Source organism: Schistocerca cancellata, chromosome 1 (assembly GCF_023864275.1).
Source record: "Schistocerca cancellata isolate TAMUIC-IGC-003103 chromosome 1, iqSchCanc2.1, whole genome shotgun sequence".
NCBI classification, from domain to species: Eukaryota; Metazoa; Arthropoda; class Insecta; order Orthoptera; family Acrididae; genus Schistocerca; species Schistocerca cancellata.
The window spans coordinates 1253769336-1253785699 of NC_064626.1; the positions used below are offsets into that span (position 1 = coordinate 1253769336).

The 16364-nt window shown below is 42.1% G+C and overlaps 1 protein-coding gene across 1 annotated transcript in view; it reads left to right on the top strand.

The window, feature by feature from the left end:
• LOC126143752 (Down syndrome cell adhesion molecule-like protein Dscam2) overlaps positions 1-16364 on the top strand; it is a 726918-nt gene that overhangs the window by 247229 nt on the left and 463325 nt on the right. Inside the window, exon 6 of the mRNA XM_049915449.1 lies at positions 1496-1616. Coding sequence (XP_049771406.1) covers positions 1496-1616 — 121 coding nt within the window. The remainder of the gene's footprint in view (positions 1-1495; positions 1617-16364) is intronic.

A 16364-nucleotide genomic window follows, 5' to 3' on the forward strand; every position in this document is an offset into this window, starting at 1 on the left:
ATACTGTGCGGTACGACACGCAACGAGAGGATACACGAATACGTTATCAGCAGCACTGCTTATTTTTAAATTACTTCTTCACGCACTTTCCTCTGAATCCTTTGCTTATTTCATCACTTTACCGTAATAGCACTTGCAGAAACGCTACAACTTCCATACTAACAATGCCTCTCACATGCAGAGCTACACACTACACAACACAACATTTCCGTGTCCCATGCTTGACTGACGCGGCTGCCCGCAAAGATACTCCGCAACCAAGCTAGCGGTGTGACATTATGCTTACATACTGTACTAAATTATTTTAATCTGCTCAATAGTTGACCACTGAAACGCATTTAATATACAAATGACCCAAGCAGACAAACATTAAGTCGTTTACTTTTCCGTGTACAATATTGTATTTAGCGCTCTAACAGCCTTCTCATACTGAACACAATGTTGTGATGAGCGTTTTCTTGTACCGGAATGTGTCGTATCAGTACAAGGCACACGCGCCGTGTCTAATACCAGCCCTTCATTAGGTAGGGTGAGCTAGTGCCCCCACCCCCTCCATGCCCTCTACATCTACATTTACATCTACATTTATACTCCGCAAGCCACCCAACGGTGTGTGGCGGAGGTTACTTTACGTGCCACTGTCGTTAACTCCCTTTCCTGTTCCAGTCGCGTATGGTTCGCGGGAAGAACGACTCCCGGAAAGCCTCCGTGAGCGCTCGAATCTCTCTGATTTTACATTCGTGATCTCCTCGGGAGGTATAGGTAGGGGGAAGCAATATATTCGATACCTCATGCAGAAACGCGGCCTTTCGAAACCTGGACAAGCAAGCTACACCGCGAAGTAGAGCGCGTCTCTTGCAGAGTCTGCCACTTGAGTTTGCTAAACATCTCCGTAACGCTGTTACGCTTACCAAATAACCCTGTGACGAAACGCGCCGCTCTTCTTTGGATCTTCTCTATCTCCTCTGTCAACCCGACCTGGTACGGATCCCACACTGCTGAGCACTACTCAAGTATAGGTCGAACGAGTGTTTTGTAAGCCACCTCCTTTGATGATGGACTACATTTTCTAAGGATTCTTCCAATGAATCTCAACCTGGCACCCGCCTTACCAACAATTAATTTTATATGATTATTCTACTTCAAATCGTTCCGTACGCATACTCCCAGTTACTTTACAGAAGTAACTGCTACCAGTGTTTGGCTATCATATAATCATACAATAAAGGATCCTCCTTCCTATATATTCGCAATATATAGACTCTCCCTTCCATGTGGAAAAATGCGGGGGGGGGGGGGGGAATTTGTCTCCTCCACTCCCAGCGCCATCTTCTGTTAATAATAAAAGTTCAACAAATAGAATCTAGTCGATCTGTGACCAAATAAATAGGGATCTTCGTAATGACGTGAAGAATAGTCCTCGAATAGCTGAGTAAGGATGACCAAGTGTTACTGCCTGGTACGACGATGTGAGTATGCTGTGCCGTGTCCACAGAAGCCACGGGAGGCATGCCGCCCCGGCTGACGCAGCGGTCATCCACGTCGCTGGCGGTGGCGGAGGGCCGTGACGTCACACTCAGCTGTGCAGCGCAGGCCAACCCGGCCCCGACATTCACGTGAGTATACGGATTAGATTAGATTAGTACTTGTTCCATAGATCATGAATACGACACTTCGTAATAATGTGGAACGTGTCAGGTTAATAAAAGGTGTCTGTACAAGATATTACACTACACAAAATATTACATGACACTCAATATTTTTATTTTTTTATTTTTTTTTTATTTTTTTTTTTGTGGGTGTTGGGGAAGTTACCCACTTACTATATTCAAAAATTCATCTAATGAGTAGAAGGAGTTGCCACTAAGAAATTCTTTTAATTTCCTTTTAAATGCTATATGGCTATCTGTCAGACTTTTGATGCTATTAGGTAAGTGACCAAAGACTTTTGTGGCAGCATAATTTACCCCCTTCTGAGGCAAAGTTACATTTAACCTTGAGTAGTGAAGGTCATCCTTTCTCCTACTGTTGTAGCCATGTACACTGCTATTATTTTTGAATTCGTTCGGAGTGAATATATATATATATATATATATATATATATATATATATATATATATATATATATATATATATATATATATATATATATTGTGAGGCTGCAGAAAAGATCTCTAGCTCTTTAAAGAAGTGTCTGCAGGATGATCTTGGATGAGCTCCAGCAATTATTCTGATTACACGCTTTTGTGGAATGAATACTCTTTTACTCAATGATGAGTTACCCCATAATATGATGCCATACGAAAGCAGAGAATGAAAATAGACGTGCTAAGCTAATTTACTCAGATGTAAATCTCCAAAATTTGCAATGTCCCTAATAGCATAAGTAGCTGAACTCAAAACGTTTCAGCAGATCCTCAGCGTGTTTCTTCCAGTTCAACTCCTCATCAACGCATACACCAAGAAATTTTGAATATTCTACCTTAGCTATCGATTTCTGATTGAAGTCTATATTTATTAATGGTGTCATTCCATTTACTGTGTGGATCTGTATATACTGTGTTTTGCCAAAGTTTAATGAGAGCCCACTTGCAGAGAACCACTTAATGATTTTCTGAAAAACATTGTTTACAATTTCACCCGTTAATTCTTGTCTGTTGGGTGTGATAGCTTTACTTGTATCGTCGGCAAAAAGTACCAGCTTTGCATCTTCATGAATATAGAATGACAAGTCATTAATATATATTAAGAACAGCTGAGAACCCAAGACCCAACCTTGCGGCACCCCATTCTTGATTGTTCCCCAGTTTGAGAAATCACCAGTTTTTTGCATATTATGTGAACTGTTTATTTCAACTTTCCGCACTCTTCCAGTTAGGTATGAATTAAACCATTTGAGCCCTGTCCCATTCATACCACAGTACTTGAGCCTATCTACAAGTATTGCATGATTTACACAATCAAAAGCCTTTGATAGATCACAAAAAATCCCAACGGGTGACTTCCGGTTACTCAGAGCATTTAATATTTCATTAGTGAAAGTATATATAGCATTTTCCGTTGAAAAACCCTTCTGGAAACCATACTGACATTTTGTTAAAACTTTATTTTTACAAAGGTGTGAAGCTACTCTACAATACATTACGTTTTCAAGAATTTTGGATAAGGCAGTCAGAAGAGAGATTGGGCGGTAGTTGTTGACATCAGACGTATCCCCTTTTTTATGCAGTGGTTTAACAATGGCACACTTCAGTCTATCTGGGAAAATACCCTGCTTCAGAGAGTTATTGCATATGTGGCTAAGAATCCCACTTATTTCTTGGGAACAAGCTTTATTATCCTGCACACTAGTACGCTGCTTGAGCATTGATAGTGAACGTTGTATCTCTTCCCACAGCTCATACTGAAGTGGTTCTAAAGTATGATACATAACTCCCGGCCAAGGCGTAAGGTTGTCGTCTTGACTGGTGCCTTCTCTAGATCCCTACGCGCAAAGCTTTTGCCTAACTAGAGATGTCCGTTACAAATCCATTAACATGTTTCTCTTGTCAGAAAGGACGGCTTCTATCTCCAGTACGTAATTTCTCTATGACAGGATTCCAAACCACAGATTCACATATAGATCGGCATGCTTTATTGTTTACAGTGGGGGCCGTTACTGAATGGATTTGATAGAATAAAAATTTGATTTTTAATTTTTACTCGATTTTCGTCAGTGCCTTCTGCCTGCTGGCTAGTTGCAGCGTATCAGTCACGTTGCACAAGACCGCACAGAACCACTTTGAAACTCACGAGTTGAACCGTCAGCAGCTAAACTCACGTGTTGCTGACGAGGTAACGCTACCGAACTGCGCGTCTACAACTTGGCTGTCCAGTGGGGAAGGTTGGAGGCGGTCGCGTGGGGGTGGAGCCGCGGCCAGCCGCTGCGATCAGACACGTCGTCCGCTCTCTTCTGCTGGCAGCTTCCGACCCGACCAGACGCTCTCCTCTCCTGCTCTCTTGGGCAGCAGTACATTCAGTTTCGGCGGCTTCCCTAGTCCTGCCTTCCCTTTGTACGGCACTAAACTACCGTGCACTTAAAATATATTTGATTTTTCACCTCCACGGGTGCCCACTGCTTTCCCTTCCTCGACAATCCTGACACATTAACAACTGTAAGCATTTGGTTAACGTGAATTATTTACCTACGTACTACCATTATACAGGGCTATTACAAATGATTGAAGCGATTTCATAAATTCACTGTAGCTCCATTCATTGACATATGGTCACGACACACTACAGATACGCAGAAAAACTCATAAAGTTTTGTTCGGCTGAAGCCGCACTTCAGGTTTCTGCCGCCAGAGCGCTCGAGAGCGCAGTGAGACAAAATGGCGACAGGAGCCGAGAAAGCGTATGTCGTGCTTGAAATGCACTCACATCAGTCAGTCAGAACAGTGCAACGACACTTCAGGACGAAGTTAGGGGAAGTAAGGGGAAATCAACGAGTCGGCCTGCAGTGAGCGAAGAAACGGTTGAACGCGTGCGGGCAAGTTTCACGCGTAGCCCGCGGAAGTCGATGAATAAAGCAAGCAGGGAGCTAAATGTACCACAGCCGACGGTTTGGAAAATCTTACGGAAACGGCTAAAGCAGAAGCCTTACCGTTTCGAACTCATTGATGGGGACAAGCTGTGCCAAGTGTGGGAGGAACTTGTTTATCGGTTTGATGTCTGCCGAATCACTAAAGGGGCACATATCGAACATTTGTGAATGCCTAAAAAAAACTTTTTGAGTTTTTGTATGTGTGTGCAAAGCCTTGTGAAAATATCTCAAATAATAAAGTTATTGTAGAGCTGTGAAATCGCTTCAATTATTTGTAATAACCCTGTACATAAGCAGCCACTGACTTTTGGTGCAATGTTGTAAACACTTAAATGATCACATGTATTCTCACCCTTTTCAGATGATACATGATTCGTAAGTCGCCAGTAATACTTTGCCCTGAAATAAAATATTTAATTTCAAGCAGTATCTCTTTTGTAATTTCGGATAACACACTATGTTTCGTTCCTACACACAGCAATAGGACAAAGAATTAACAGCGCTTCAGTTAGTGATACTAAATCTAAACACACCACCAACATCTACCAAAAACAAAAATGGGAAATGTGTGTGAAATCTTGTGGGACGTAACTGCTAAGGTCATCAATCCCTAAGCTTACACACTACTTAACCTAAATTATCCTAAGGACAAACACACACACCCATGCCCGAGGGAGGACTCGAACCTCCACCGGGACCAGCCGCACAGTCCATGACTGCAGCGCCCTAGACCGTTCGGCTAATCCCGCGCGGCTCAACATCTACCAACAGAGAATATCATACGTAAACGTTTTTTTCCTAACTTTTTTCTCGAGGATTCCTTTTAATGTTTTACGGCTTTATCTGTCACTTCCTTCAGAAAAAACTACTTTTCTTGCTTGGTTATTCATATATCTGACAATAATCTGTACTTCTGTGAAAGGAACTCGTCTAGCCTTTCCACGTTAACAACAAACTGTTATAAAATAGAGTGGATTCTATTTATAAATGTGACAAGATCCAACTTCGAGAGAATAAGAACCAGTCTTTTACTTTCTTTTATAGCAAAAGTGCAAGAAAATTACAAGCCATTTACACACAACATTGAGTAAAATGGAAATCCACCCTGCAACGACCCATTACTGGCACACCCTAAAAAATAAAAGATTGTAACCGCCACTGTCCGTTATTAAAATATTAGAAAGTCTCAAATTCTACGGGTGGCAGCTACTGTCGTCGATTTATTAGGAGCCTTTTAGGAAAGTGTAGTTGATCCGTAAAGAAGATCGAGCATAAAACACTCGTGCGATACACTGGGTGCTGCTACTGTGTCCAAAGCCCATATTACACTGTCAAAGTTCTTTGGTCAAAGTTCTTTGCCACAGATTATGTCAAATTTCTTTCATTAAAGTACTTCACTCGAGCTGTTGCAGAATGGTCAGATTTTTCGTCATAGTTGTTGGAAAATGGATGCTGGACAGCTAATCGTCTGTACAGAAGCAATTAACGTAATGTTAGCGGCAAGCGCCTTGCTTGAAATGGAAGAAGAAGCGAAGCGACAGCGTGCGAAACGAAAAGAGCAGACTGAAGGGTTCATGAGAATTTGCTTCTTGAGCTGCTGTGTGAGGACATAAAAGATCTACGAAAACTGAGAATGGACGAACAGACTTTTCAGTTTGTCCTTGTGGAAGTAACCTCTCAAATTTGCAAAGAAAATACTAATTTAACAATTGAGATTTCTACTAAAGATCGTCTCGTGGTTATGTTAAGATTTTTAGCAACAGGCAACTCGCATCCCACTGTGTACCATTGCAGGCAGATCACGTGAAGCATGTTCCGAAATAATATTTTTAAAGTTAACATTTTTTAAAATTACTCCAGCTTTTTTCGTGTATGGTAAAGCATCTGGAAGGAAAAGCAATCAATTTCCGTGTTGAATACCTTCAGGCGACAGTAACTGTAACTCAGACTCTCTGTTGTAAGCAGAAATGCTTTTATTGTTTCATCTTTTGAAGGGTCTAATTGCCGAATTATGGGATTGGCAATAAGACGACATGTAGTGTCAGTTCATCTTTAATAATTTTCATTGCTTCATGTTGTCGTTCACTTACGTAACATTTTCACAGACTTGACTCATTGGGCGTAGATTCGCCGTATAGTTCACTAGAAACTGTGTTAACGTAGGATTCTGTACTTCCCACAAAGGGATTCCGACATCAGTAAAATCAGTAAGTCGAATACCAACCGCGATTTTAGACTCAGTGTCGCAGTTGCCGTTGGAAGCAAAGAGTGTTTGTTCCCAGTAGCCTTGGAAACTGCATCTTCCTGTTTTGTTGTACTAATATGTTGAGGAATTAAATATTTCTTATCGTAGTTCTCTGACTTCACATATTATCCACAGAAGTATTTTTTTCATCAGTAACAAACAGGTCGCACCCAAAGGTAACAATATAAGTTTGTAGTTTATTGAGTAAGAAAACACTGAACACTTTGCATAACAGTGTCGTAATGAAAACTGAAAGAAAGAGAAATTTAGAATAACACCGAAACCATGTTTTACCTCCGGCGCTCATTATTACTTTTGAAGGAGGTGTGACCCGGTAGGAAGCCAAATAAACACAATTGATAATTAAAGCCCTCTTGCACTGTTACCTCTTTTTCAGGTGACGCTCATTGTTTCTTACAATAAGGAAATAAACAATAATCAAAGTGGCAACAAAAGGTACTTATTTCGGCAATTAGGCATGCATTTTTTTAGAAAAAGGCAGGAAAAAATGCGGCGTTTCAATCACGAAGATGTAAACCATACAGATTCACGTTGAATTTTAACACAGACTTAAAACATTTTTAAAAAAAGCATTCTGCCGAAGTTTCGGGCTCTGATTATGAGTAAAATCTGAAAGTTCGTATAGTAGCTAATAATAAATGAAAATACGAGTTTTGGACAGCAGACAAAACGGTAATCCCTCCTTTTATTACAGCAGCCTTCTAGAAGTCAAGACGATTGGGGAGGTTCGATTTCCCAACTGCATAGTAACATCCATCGTTCCTACCTCACTACGGTACATATTACGATACCATGCGTCAGCTCCCCTATTTTCGCTTCAATTAAGATACGATATGTGGGGAATAAAGCCATGGCTCCAAAAGCCAGAAAGTTACTGCCTCCGCAGAAAATTTCGAGAAACAAAACGAAGTGATGGATGTAAGTATACAAATATACTACAACCCTCCCTACGTAATGCTCCCGTATGGACGGGGAGACAAGAATAGAATAATCACATCGCGCACAGACTCATTTCAGACCCGCCCGGATAACCGCACATGTTAAGGCCCCGATTCTAATCAGCCAGGCGAGGATCGATGTGCCCACCAGCCTGGATGCGGTTTTCTGGCGGTTTCCCACATCCCTCTAGGTGAATACCTGGCTGATACCCAAGTTTCGCCTCATTTACACTATTCGCAAACATTTTGGAAACTTTCGTTCACTTTCATACGAATAACATTACACTCAGACATTCTGTAACCTATCTGTACTCGGTGCATGTAAAGTTTTATTGTAACACGTGTATGTAAGTTTCCACTGTTAGTGGAAACAGGATATCGAATCCGAAGATCAGTGCATTCCGACAGAATACAGATAGTTATAAGCTGATTGGTATTGCACGAGTGTTCATTACTACACACAACAACGATCTAAATGTCAAATGTTAATAAATTAAAATACCACTGAAGTCAGTGGTAATTTTGATTGCCAGAATTTAATTGCAGAATGAGACGGTCGCCGGCTCCAAAACGAGCAAAATTTTAAATTTAGTCAATAACTAATGACTTTGAAATCACGTAAATAACGTGTGAGAAAGACAAAGCAGCAACTGGACAAAGTGTACACGCGCTAACTCACATGTAAAAGACACGTGTGATACGAACACATAACATCATTTACAAAGTACAACAAAAATTCTAAAACTACTTTGACTACATGAAAGGCAGCATGCTCTTGTAATAGAATATGAATTTCACTTTAAAACGATTTTGAGCTGATTGTCCACAGTAGCAGTGCAATACTGTATGAGCAACTATAATTACTGCTGACTTTCATTACAATAATCATCCGACTGGAAATGAAGTGTAAATTTAATTAGACTTGTCTTCTTTTGACTATTTCTTCACTTGTGACTTTCTTGGAATATATGGTGAAAGGGCAGGACCCAGCTGATAGTTAACGGCTCGGGTCAGTGAAGTTTCTCTCGATAAGTTTGTTCTTTGAATAAACACACTATAATGTTCCAAATAGTTATTAAGACGCTGGAATGCCTATTACATAGCTACAGAATACTGGCTGGATCGTATTTCGCGATGCGTTGCTTGTGGTTCGAATAAATGCTTATAATACGATCCATTGTTGGCAACCTCTCCATGAGCCTTGGACCTTAGCGTCAGTGGTATTGTTTGCGTGCCTCAGTGATATAGATACCGGTACCGTAGGTACAACCACAATGGAGGGGAGCGATATCTGTAGCGACGCCAGACAAACGTGTGGTTCCTGAAGAGGGGCAACAACCTTTCCAGCACTCCGGACGGGGACTAATCAGCAGGATGTCGTCGTCAGGAGAAGCAAAACTAGCGTTCTACGGATCGGAGCGTGGAATATTAAATCCGTTAATCGGGCAAGCAAGTTAGAAAATTTAAAAAGGGAAATGGGTAGGTTCAAGTTAGATATAGTGGGAATTACTGAAGTTCGGTGGCACGAAAAACAGGACTTCTCGTCAGGTGAATACGGGATTATAAATACAAAGTCCAATAGGGGTAATGTAGGGATGGTTTTAATAATGAAAAAGAAAATAGGAATGCGAGTAAGCTACTATGAACGGCATAATGAACGCTCTGTCATAGCCAAGATAGACACGAAACCCACGCGTACCACAGTAGAACAAGTTTACACGCCAACTAACCCCGCAGATGATGAAGAGATTGAAGAAATTTATGATAAGGCAAAAGAAATTATTCAGATAGTTAACGAAGACGAAAATTTAATCGTGATGGGGGACTTCAATACTAAGAAAAGGAAGAGAAGGAAAAATAGTAGGCGAATATGGACTGGGGGAAAGGAATGAAAGAGAAAGCCACCTGGTAGAATTTTGCACAGGGCATAATTTAAAAATCGGTAACACATGGTTTAAGAATCATGAAAGAAGGTTGTATACATGGAAGAGACCTGGAGGGACCGGAAGGTTTCAGATTGATTATATGATGATTAGACAGACATTTTGGAACAAGAATTTAAGGTGTAAGACATTTCCAGGGGCAGATGTGGACTCTGACCACAATTTATTGGTTGTGAACTGTAGTTTAAAACTGGAAAAATTGAAAAAAGGTAGGAAATAAAGGACATGGGTTCTGGATAATTTGAAACAACCAAAGAATATAGAGAGTTACAGAGGGTGCATAGGCAAGGGATACTAGAACATTGGAACGGAATACAGTAGAAGACGAATGGGTAGCTTTAAGAGATGAAATAGTGAAGGCAGCAGATAAATAAGACAAGAAGTAGTAGGAAGCCTTGCATAACACAAAAGATTTTGAATTGAACTGATGAAGGGAGTAAATTTAAAAATACAGCAAATGAAGCAGACGAAAAGTAACACAAACATCTAAAAATAAGATTGACAGGAAGTGCAAAATTGCTAGGTGAGGATGGCTAGACAGATGTAAGGTTCTAGAAGCATATTTCACTTGGGTAAAGGTAGATATCGCCTACAGGAAAATAAAAGAGACCTTTGTGGAAAAGAAAGGTAGCTGTATGACTATCAGCAGCTCGGATAGTAATCTAGTCTTGGGCAAGGAGGGGGGGGGGGGGAGGCTGAGGGGTGAGGATAGTGTGTAGCGTCTCTATGCGAAAGAGATGAACTTGAAAGCAATATTACCGATAGAGAAATGGACGTAGATGAAGATAAAATTGGAGATATCACACTGCATGAATAATTTGACAAAGCTCTGAAAGACAGTGTTAGACGATATTCCATCAGTGCTACTGATAGTCATGGATGAGCCAGTCATGACAAAACTCTTCCAACTGGTGTCCAGAATGTATGAGACAGGCGAAATACCCTCTGACTTCGAGAAGAATATGGCAATCGCAATTCCAAAGAAAGCAGTTGCTGACAGGTGTTAGACAAGGTTGTTGCTTTCCCCAATGTTGTTTAACGTATACCTTGAAGAGATCATTGCGAAAAGCTTAGATGAGTAAAGAGGAATATGTATTCGTGGAAAGGGAATAAAATGTATAAGATTTGCTGATGACATGGTATTAGTGGCAGAAAGTGAGCGGACAGTGAATAACATGCTCAAAGATCTGAATGAAGGTTGTGTGGAATATGGGATGCAAATAAACACAGCAAAAACAAAGAGTATGGTGATCAGTACAAGACGCAGACTGCCCAGTATTAAAATAGGACAATCTACCATTAGCCAAGTAAGTGAATTTAAATATCTCGGAAGCACAATAACTGAAGACTTGAGATGTCACCAGGAGCTGGAAATTCGAATTGCCATAGCGAAGGAGGCATTCAACAGCAAGAGGAGACTGTTATGTGGCAAATTAGATAAAGGACTAAGGAAAAGGCTTGGCAAATGTTTTGTCTGGAGTGTGGCACTATATGGGGCAGAAACATGGACACTGAGACGAGAGGATGAAAAAAGGTTAGAAGCATTTAAGATGAGGATGTGGAGGAGAATGAAGAGAACAAGCTGGATGGAAAGAGTGAGTAATGAAAGAGTATTTGAATGGTTGGTGAGAGAAGATGTCTGCTGAAGGTTGTAAGAGAAAGGAAAAAGAACTGGTTGGGACATTCACTGAGAAGGGAGTTCTTGCTAGTAGATGCTTTGGAAGGATTGGTTTGTGTAAGAAGACTGAGAGGAAGAAGGAGATACAAGATGATAGACGACATAAAGGGAAGAGGAAATTATGCAGACCCGAAGAGGATGGCAGAAGACCAGACAGCCTGGAGATTCAAATGGTTCAAATGGCTCTGAGCACTATGGGACTTAACATCTATGGTCATCAGTCCCCTAGAACTTAGAACTACTTAAACCTAACTAACCTAAGGACAGCACACAACACCCAGCCATCACGAGGCAGAGAAAATCCCTGACCCCGCCGAGAATCGAACCCGGGAACCCGGGCGTAGGAAGCGAGAACGCTACCGCACGACCACGAGATGCGGGCACAGCCTGGAGAACTACCATGTGAAAACCTGCCATTAGGCAGAACACTAATGATGACGATGACAGGTTTGAAAATTACCGAACTGTCAGTTTAATAAGTCATGGTTGCAAAATACTACCACAAATTCTTTACAGAAAAATGGAAAAACTGGTAGAAGAAATGTAGGAACACGCGAGGCAATACTTACTGTACGACTTACCTTACAAGGGAACATCCCCATCGCACCCCCCTCAGATTTAGTTATAAGTTGGCACAGTGGATAGGCCTTGAAAAACTGAACACAGATCGATCGAGAAAACAGGAAGAAGTTGTGTGGAACTATGAAAAAATAAGCAAAATATACAAACTGGGTCGTCCATGCGTAAGATAGACAATATTAAGGGCAATGTGAGGCAAGGAGTTCTGTGGTCCCGTGTTTAGCGTGAACAGCTGCGGAACGAGAGGTTCTTGGTTCAAATCTTCCCTCGACCGAAAATTTTAACTTTTTATTTTCAGTTTATATGAAAAACTCTTATGTTTTCATCACTTTTTTGGGAGTGATTATCACATCTACAAGAAAACCTAAATTGGGCAAGGTAGAAGAATCTTTATACCCATTCGCCAAGTGTACAAGTTAGGTGGGGCGACAACATATTCCTGTCATGTGACGCATATGCCGTCACCAGTGTCGTATACAAAATATCAGACGTGTTTTCCTGTGGAGGAATCGGTTGACCTATGACCTTGCTATCAAATGTTTTCGGTTCCCATTGGAGAGGCACGTCCTTTCGTCAACTAATCACACGGTTTTGCGGTGCGGTCGCAAAACACAGACACTAAACTTATTACAGTGAACAGAGACGTCAATGATCGAACAGACAGATCATAACTTTGCGAAAATAAAGAAAGCAAAATTTTCAGTGGAGGGCAGATTTGAACCAAGGATCTCTCGTTCCGCAGCTGTTCACGCTAACCACAGGACCACAGCACTCCTCGCTTCATATTGCCCTTAATATTGCCAATCTTACGCATAGACGACCCAGTTTGTATATTTTGCTTATTTTTTCATAGTTCCACACAACTTCTTCCTGTTTTCTCGATCGATCTGTGTTCAGTTTTTCAAGGCCTATCCATTGTGCCAACTTATAACTACATCTGAGGGGGGTGCGATGGGGATGTTCCCTTGTTAGAAGATAGTTTTAGGAAAGGTAGGCACCTGCAGCATTTGTAGACTTAGGGAAAGTTTTTGACAGTGTTAACTAGAATGCTCTGTTTGAAAGCAGGGGTAAACACAGGGAGCGTAAAGCTGTGGCGGCCGACCGGCGACAGAGCGCCGGGTCCCGGGCTGCGGCGGCTCGCTCCCTCGGCCCGCCCGCCGTGTGTTTGCCGAGGCCGGCCCGCGTTATCACCTGCGCCGTTCGATTACGCGGAGCGCGCCGCGGGACAACGGGGAGCACGGCAGGCAGAGTACGGCGGGGCCCGCCCCTGGGGTGTTTGTCCCTCAAAGGAGGCCAGCATTCACAGCGGCTCGCTTTCAGCGCGTAGTAACGGGAGGCGCCGCATTCAGCCCGCGCTGCCTCGCTCCTCTCAGTTTCGCGCGTCACCACTGCACAGTGGAAATTGTTTCTGCGCTCCTGTTACCAGCCTGCCCCTCACTTCGATGCGACTGCTGTCGGCTTTTGAACTTGCCTCACAGCTACTCGTTGCACAACTACTTTCAACAAACGACTGTTTCTTTGTTCAGTCTCTTTTATGTTTGGTTTTACCGTCGAATAATACAGCCGAATGGAACTAGTCTCTGTGGTCAAGTCAACTATGCAATGGTTTTTAATTCATATCCGGGTCTGATTGGTTTCACTCAGAATCTTGAGCGCCGATGCTATGCTTGCATTGAAGTTGATGGTCGTCAGTTTCAGCACATATTGTAAGACACAGTACAGATCGTACGTTCATTGTGTCAGTGATGGAATTTGCAATTAACTGTAACTAAAGCAAAAAAAGCAGCCTACACAGTAATATAATTTTATTCTATTATCTCCTTAAACTGACTTTTCCGATCCCAGGTTCCGTACCCAAAATTGTTCAGTGAAGCATCTTCTATGTCCTGTTAAATTTTTGCACGCTCTTATGGAAACACCCTGTATGCAGTTTTTTTTGGCAATCTCTGGGAGTGGGTAGTTCCACTTACAGCCTTCTTAAGTCGATTCGGCTGTACAGGAACCATGATTTGGGTTACAAAGTAGTTAGAGACAAATATTGTAAATCACTTCAAGCAAAATAATTGGCTTCACTCAATTATACACACTACAAACGGAACCCCACAAACTCTAGTCAACTTGTCAACTTTGTTCACCTTGATGCTGCAGCCGTCTGTTAGTCAAATGACAATCTTGCATTCATTAAGTTACCAAAATCTCGTTAAATAAACATAACGACTGATAGAATAACTGAATAAACCTCTCGTTCTGGTGATAGTGGCTTGTGTACATGTGGATAAACCTCTGTTTTTGCCTCCGTATTCGGGTTGTAAAAAGTAAACGAAGATAAGATTAGCGTAAGGGGGACTAAGCGAGAAGTGCTCAACGAATTCTAAAGTATAATTGTATCCACCGATTTGACAGAAAATATGCTAAGACGTTTCGGTCTTACGTTAAAACAGTAATTGCATCGAAAGCATCTGTCCAGACACTCAGTGACCACAATATCGTTGAAACGGACGATGACACAGAAACGACCCAAATACTAATCGTCTGTTTCCAAAACTGTTTCACATAGGAAGATCGCACTCTACGTCCTCCTTTAAACCATCGCACGAATGACAAAATGACAGATCAAAACAAGGGACCAAGAGGTAGAAAAGCAATTGAAATAGCTAAACGGAGGAAAGGACATGGGACCTGACGGGATACCAACTCGATTCTACACAGAGTGACGATAATTATGATGATGATGATGATGTCCCATTCTCCGAGGAGCGTAGGGGACGATGCGGGAGACCCGCACCGCTGACTGGGAAGGATCCTATGGGAGGTGGTTTGCCATTGTCTTCCTCCGACCGTAATGAGGATGAATGGTGATGATGAAAACGACACAACACCCAGTCATCTCGAGGCAGGGAAAATCCCTGACCCCGCCGGGAATCGAACCAGGGAACCCGTGCGCGAGAAGCGAGAACGGTAGCGCAAGACGACGAGCTGCGAACCTGCATAGTATGCGACAAAACTTCCTCCTCTTGTAGAGCAGTATACTGGAGATCTACTGAGGAGCGAAACGTTCCTAATGATTGGAAAAAGCACAGGTCACTCCCGTTTTCAACAGAACCACAAAACTTTAGCTTTATATTTCTGACGTTATTGTACTGTTTTGGAACACGTTTTATGCTTCCTTATTATGACATTTCTCGATACCGAAAATCTCCTCTGTAGGAATCAACATTGATTCTAAGAAGAACAATGGTGTGAAAGCCAGCTCGCTCTGTTCTTGTACGAGACCAAGAAAGCAGTAGATACTAAGCCCATTTAGACTTGACAGTTCTGCACTACCGCCTACTGTACAAAATACGAACGTGCAGAATAACGAATCATCAGTGTGCTTGGAATGAAGAGTTCCTAGCAAACAGAAGACGTGATTTAAATAATGAAACCTGTACCAGTTACTTATGTTTTCATGCGTAGCACAATGCGTTTCCAGAATTTATTCCCGTTTTCAAACGCATTTGTTGACATTAAAAACACTGTGACACTTCTGACCGTGTACAAACTCTTTGTGGAACCACAGTATCGTAATATCTTTGTAGCGAGTTTTGATTGCTAAAACAAACAGTGTGCAACGTAGCAAATTATTACGAGTTGTCATCTGGCATTCAAAGCGTAGCTTGCCATGAAATCGGGAGGAGAGCAGATTTTGATTCTCACGCTGGTACAGTTGACGCTGGCTATTGGGTAGTATGAGCCGTCTGCATGTCTAACACTGCAAGCAATACGTTACACATACTCTCTATGAATTTTTCGAGTGTCTGATCGGTTCTCGTGTCACAACGAAAAGCGACTACAGTGTTGAGTATTTTGTGAGTATTTGATGTGGTTTGTTTAAGGTGATATTATCGTGTGAACATTTCATGTCGTACGCTACTTCACGTGGCGTTTTTCGTGCAGATTACGATACATTATGGCGAGCGCTTCTTTACAAGAAGCCGACTGAACGACTGAATGTGTTAGCTTTCAAGGGCTCGTGGCTTCAGTCAGGAGCCCTGCGACTGCTACGGTCGCAGGTTCGAATCCTGCCTCGGGCATGGGTGTGTGTGATGTCCTTAGGTTAGTTAGGTTTAAGTAGTTCTAAGTTCTTGGGGACTGATGACCTAACATGTTAAGTCCCATAGTGCTCAGAGCCATTTGAACCATTTGAACCATTGATGACCTCAGATTTTGAGTCCCGTAGTGCTTAGAGCCACTTGAACCACTTGAAGTGCTCGTGTGTCAGTGACTGTTAAGTGTGACCTTCTAACAGAGACAGTAGTGATGATGAAGTCCCATACTCCGAGGAGCGTAGGGGACGATGCGGGAGACCCGCACCGCCGTACTAGGCAACGTCCTA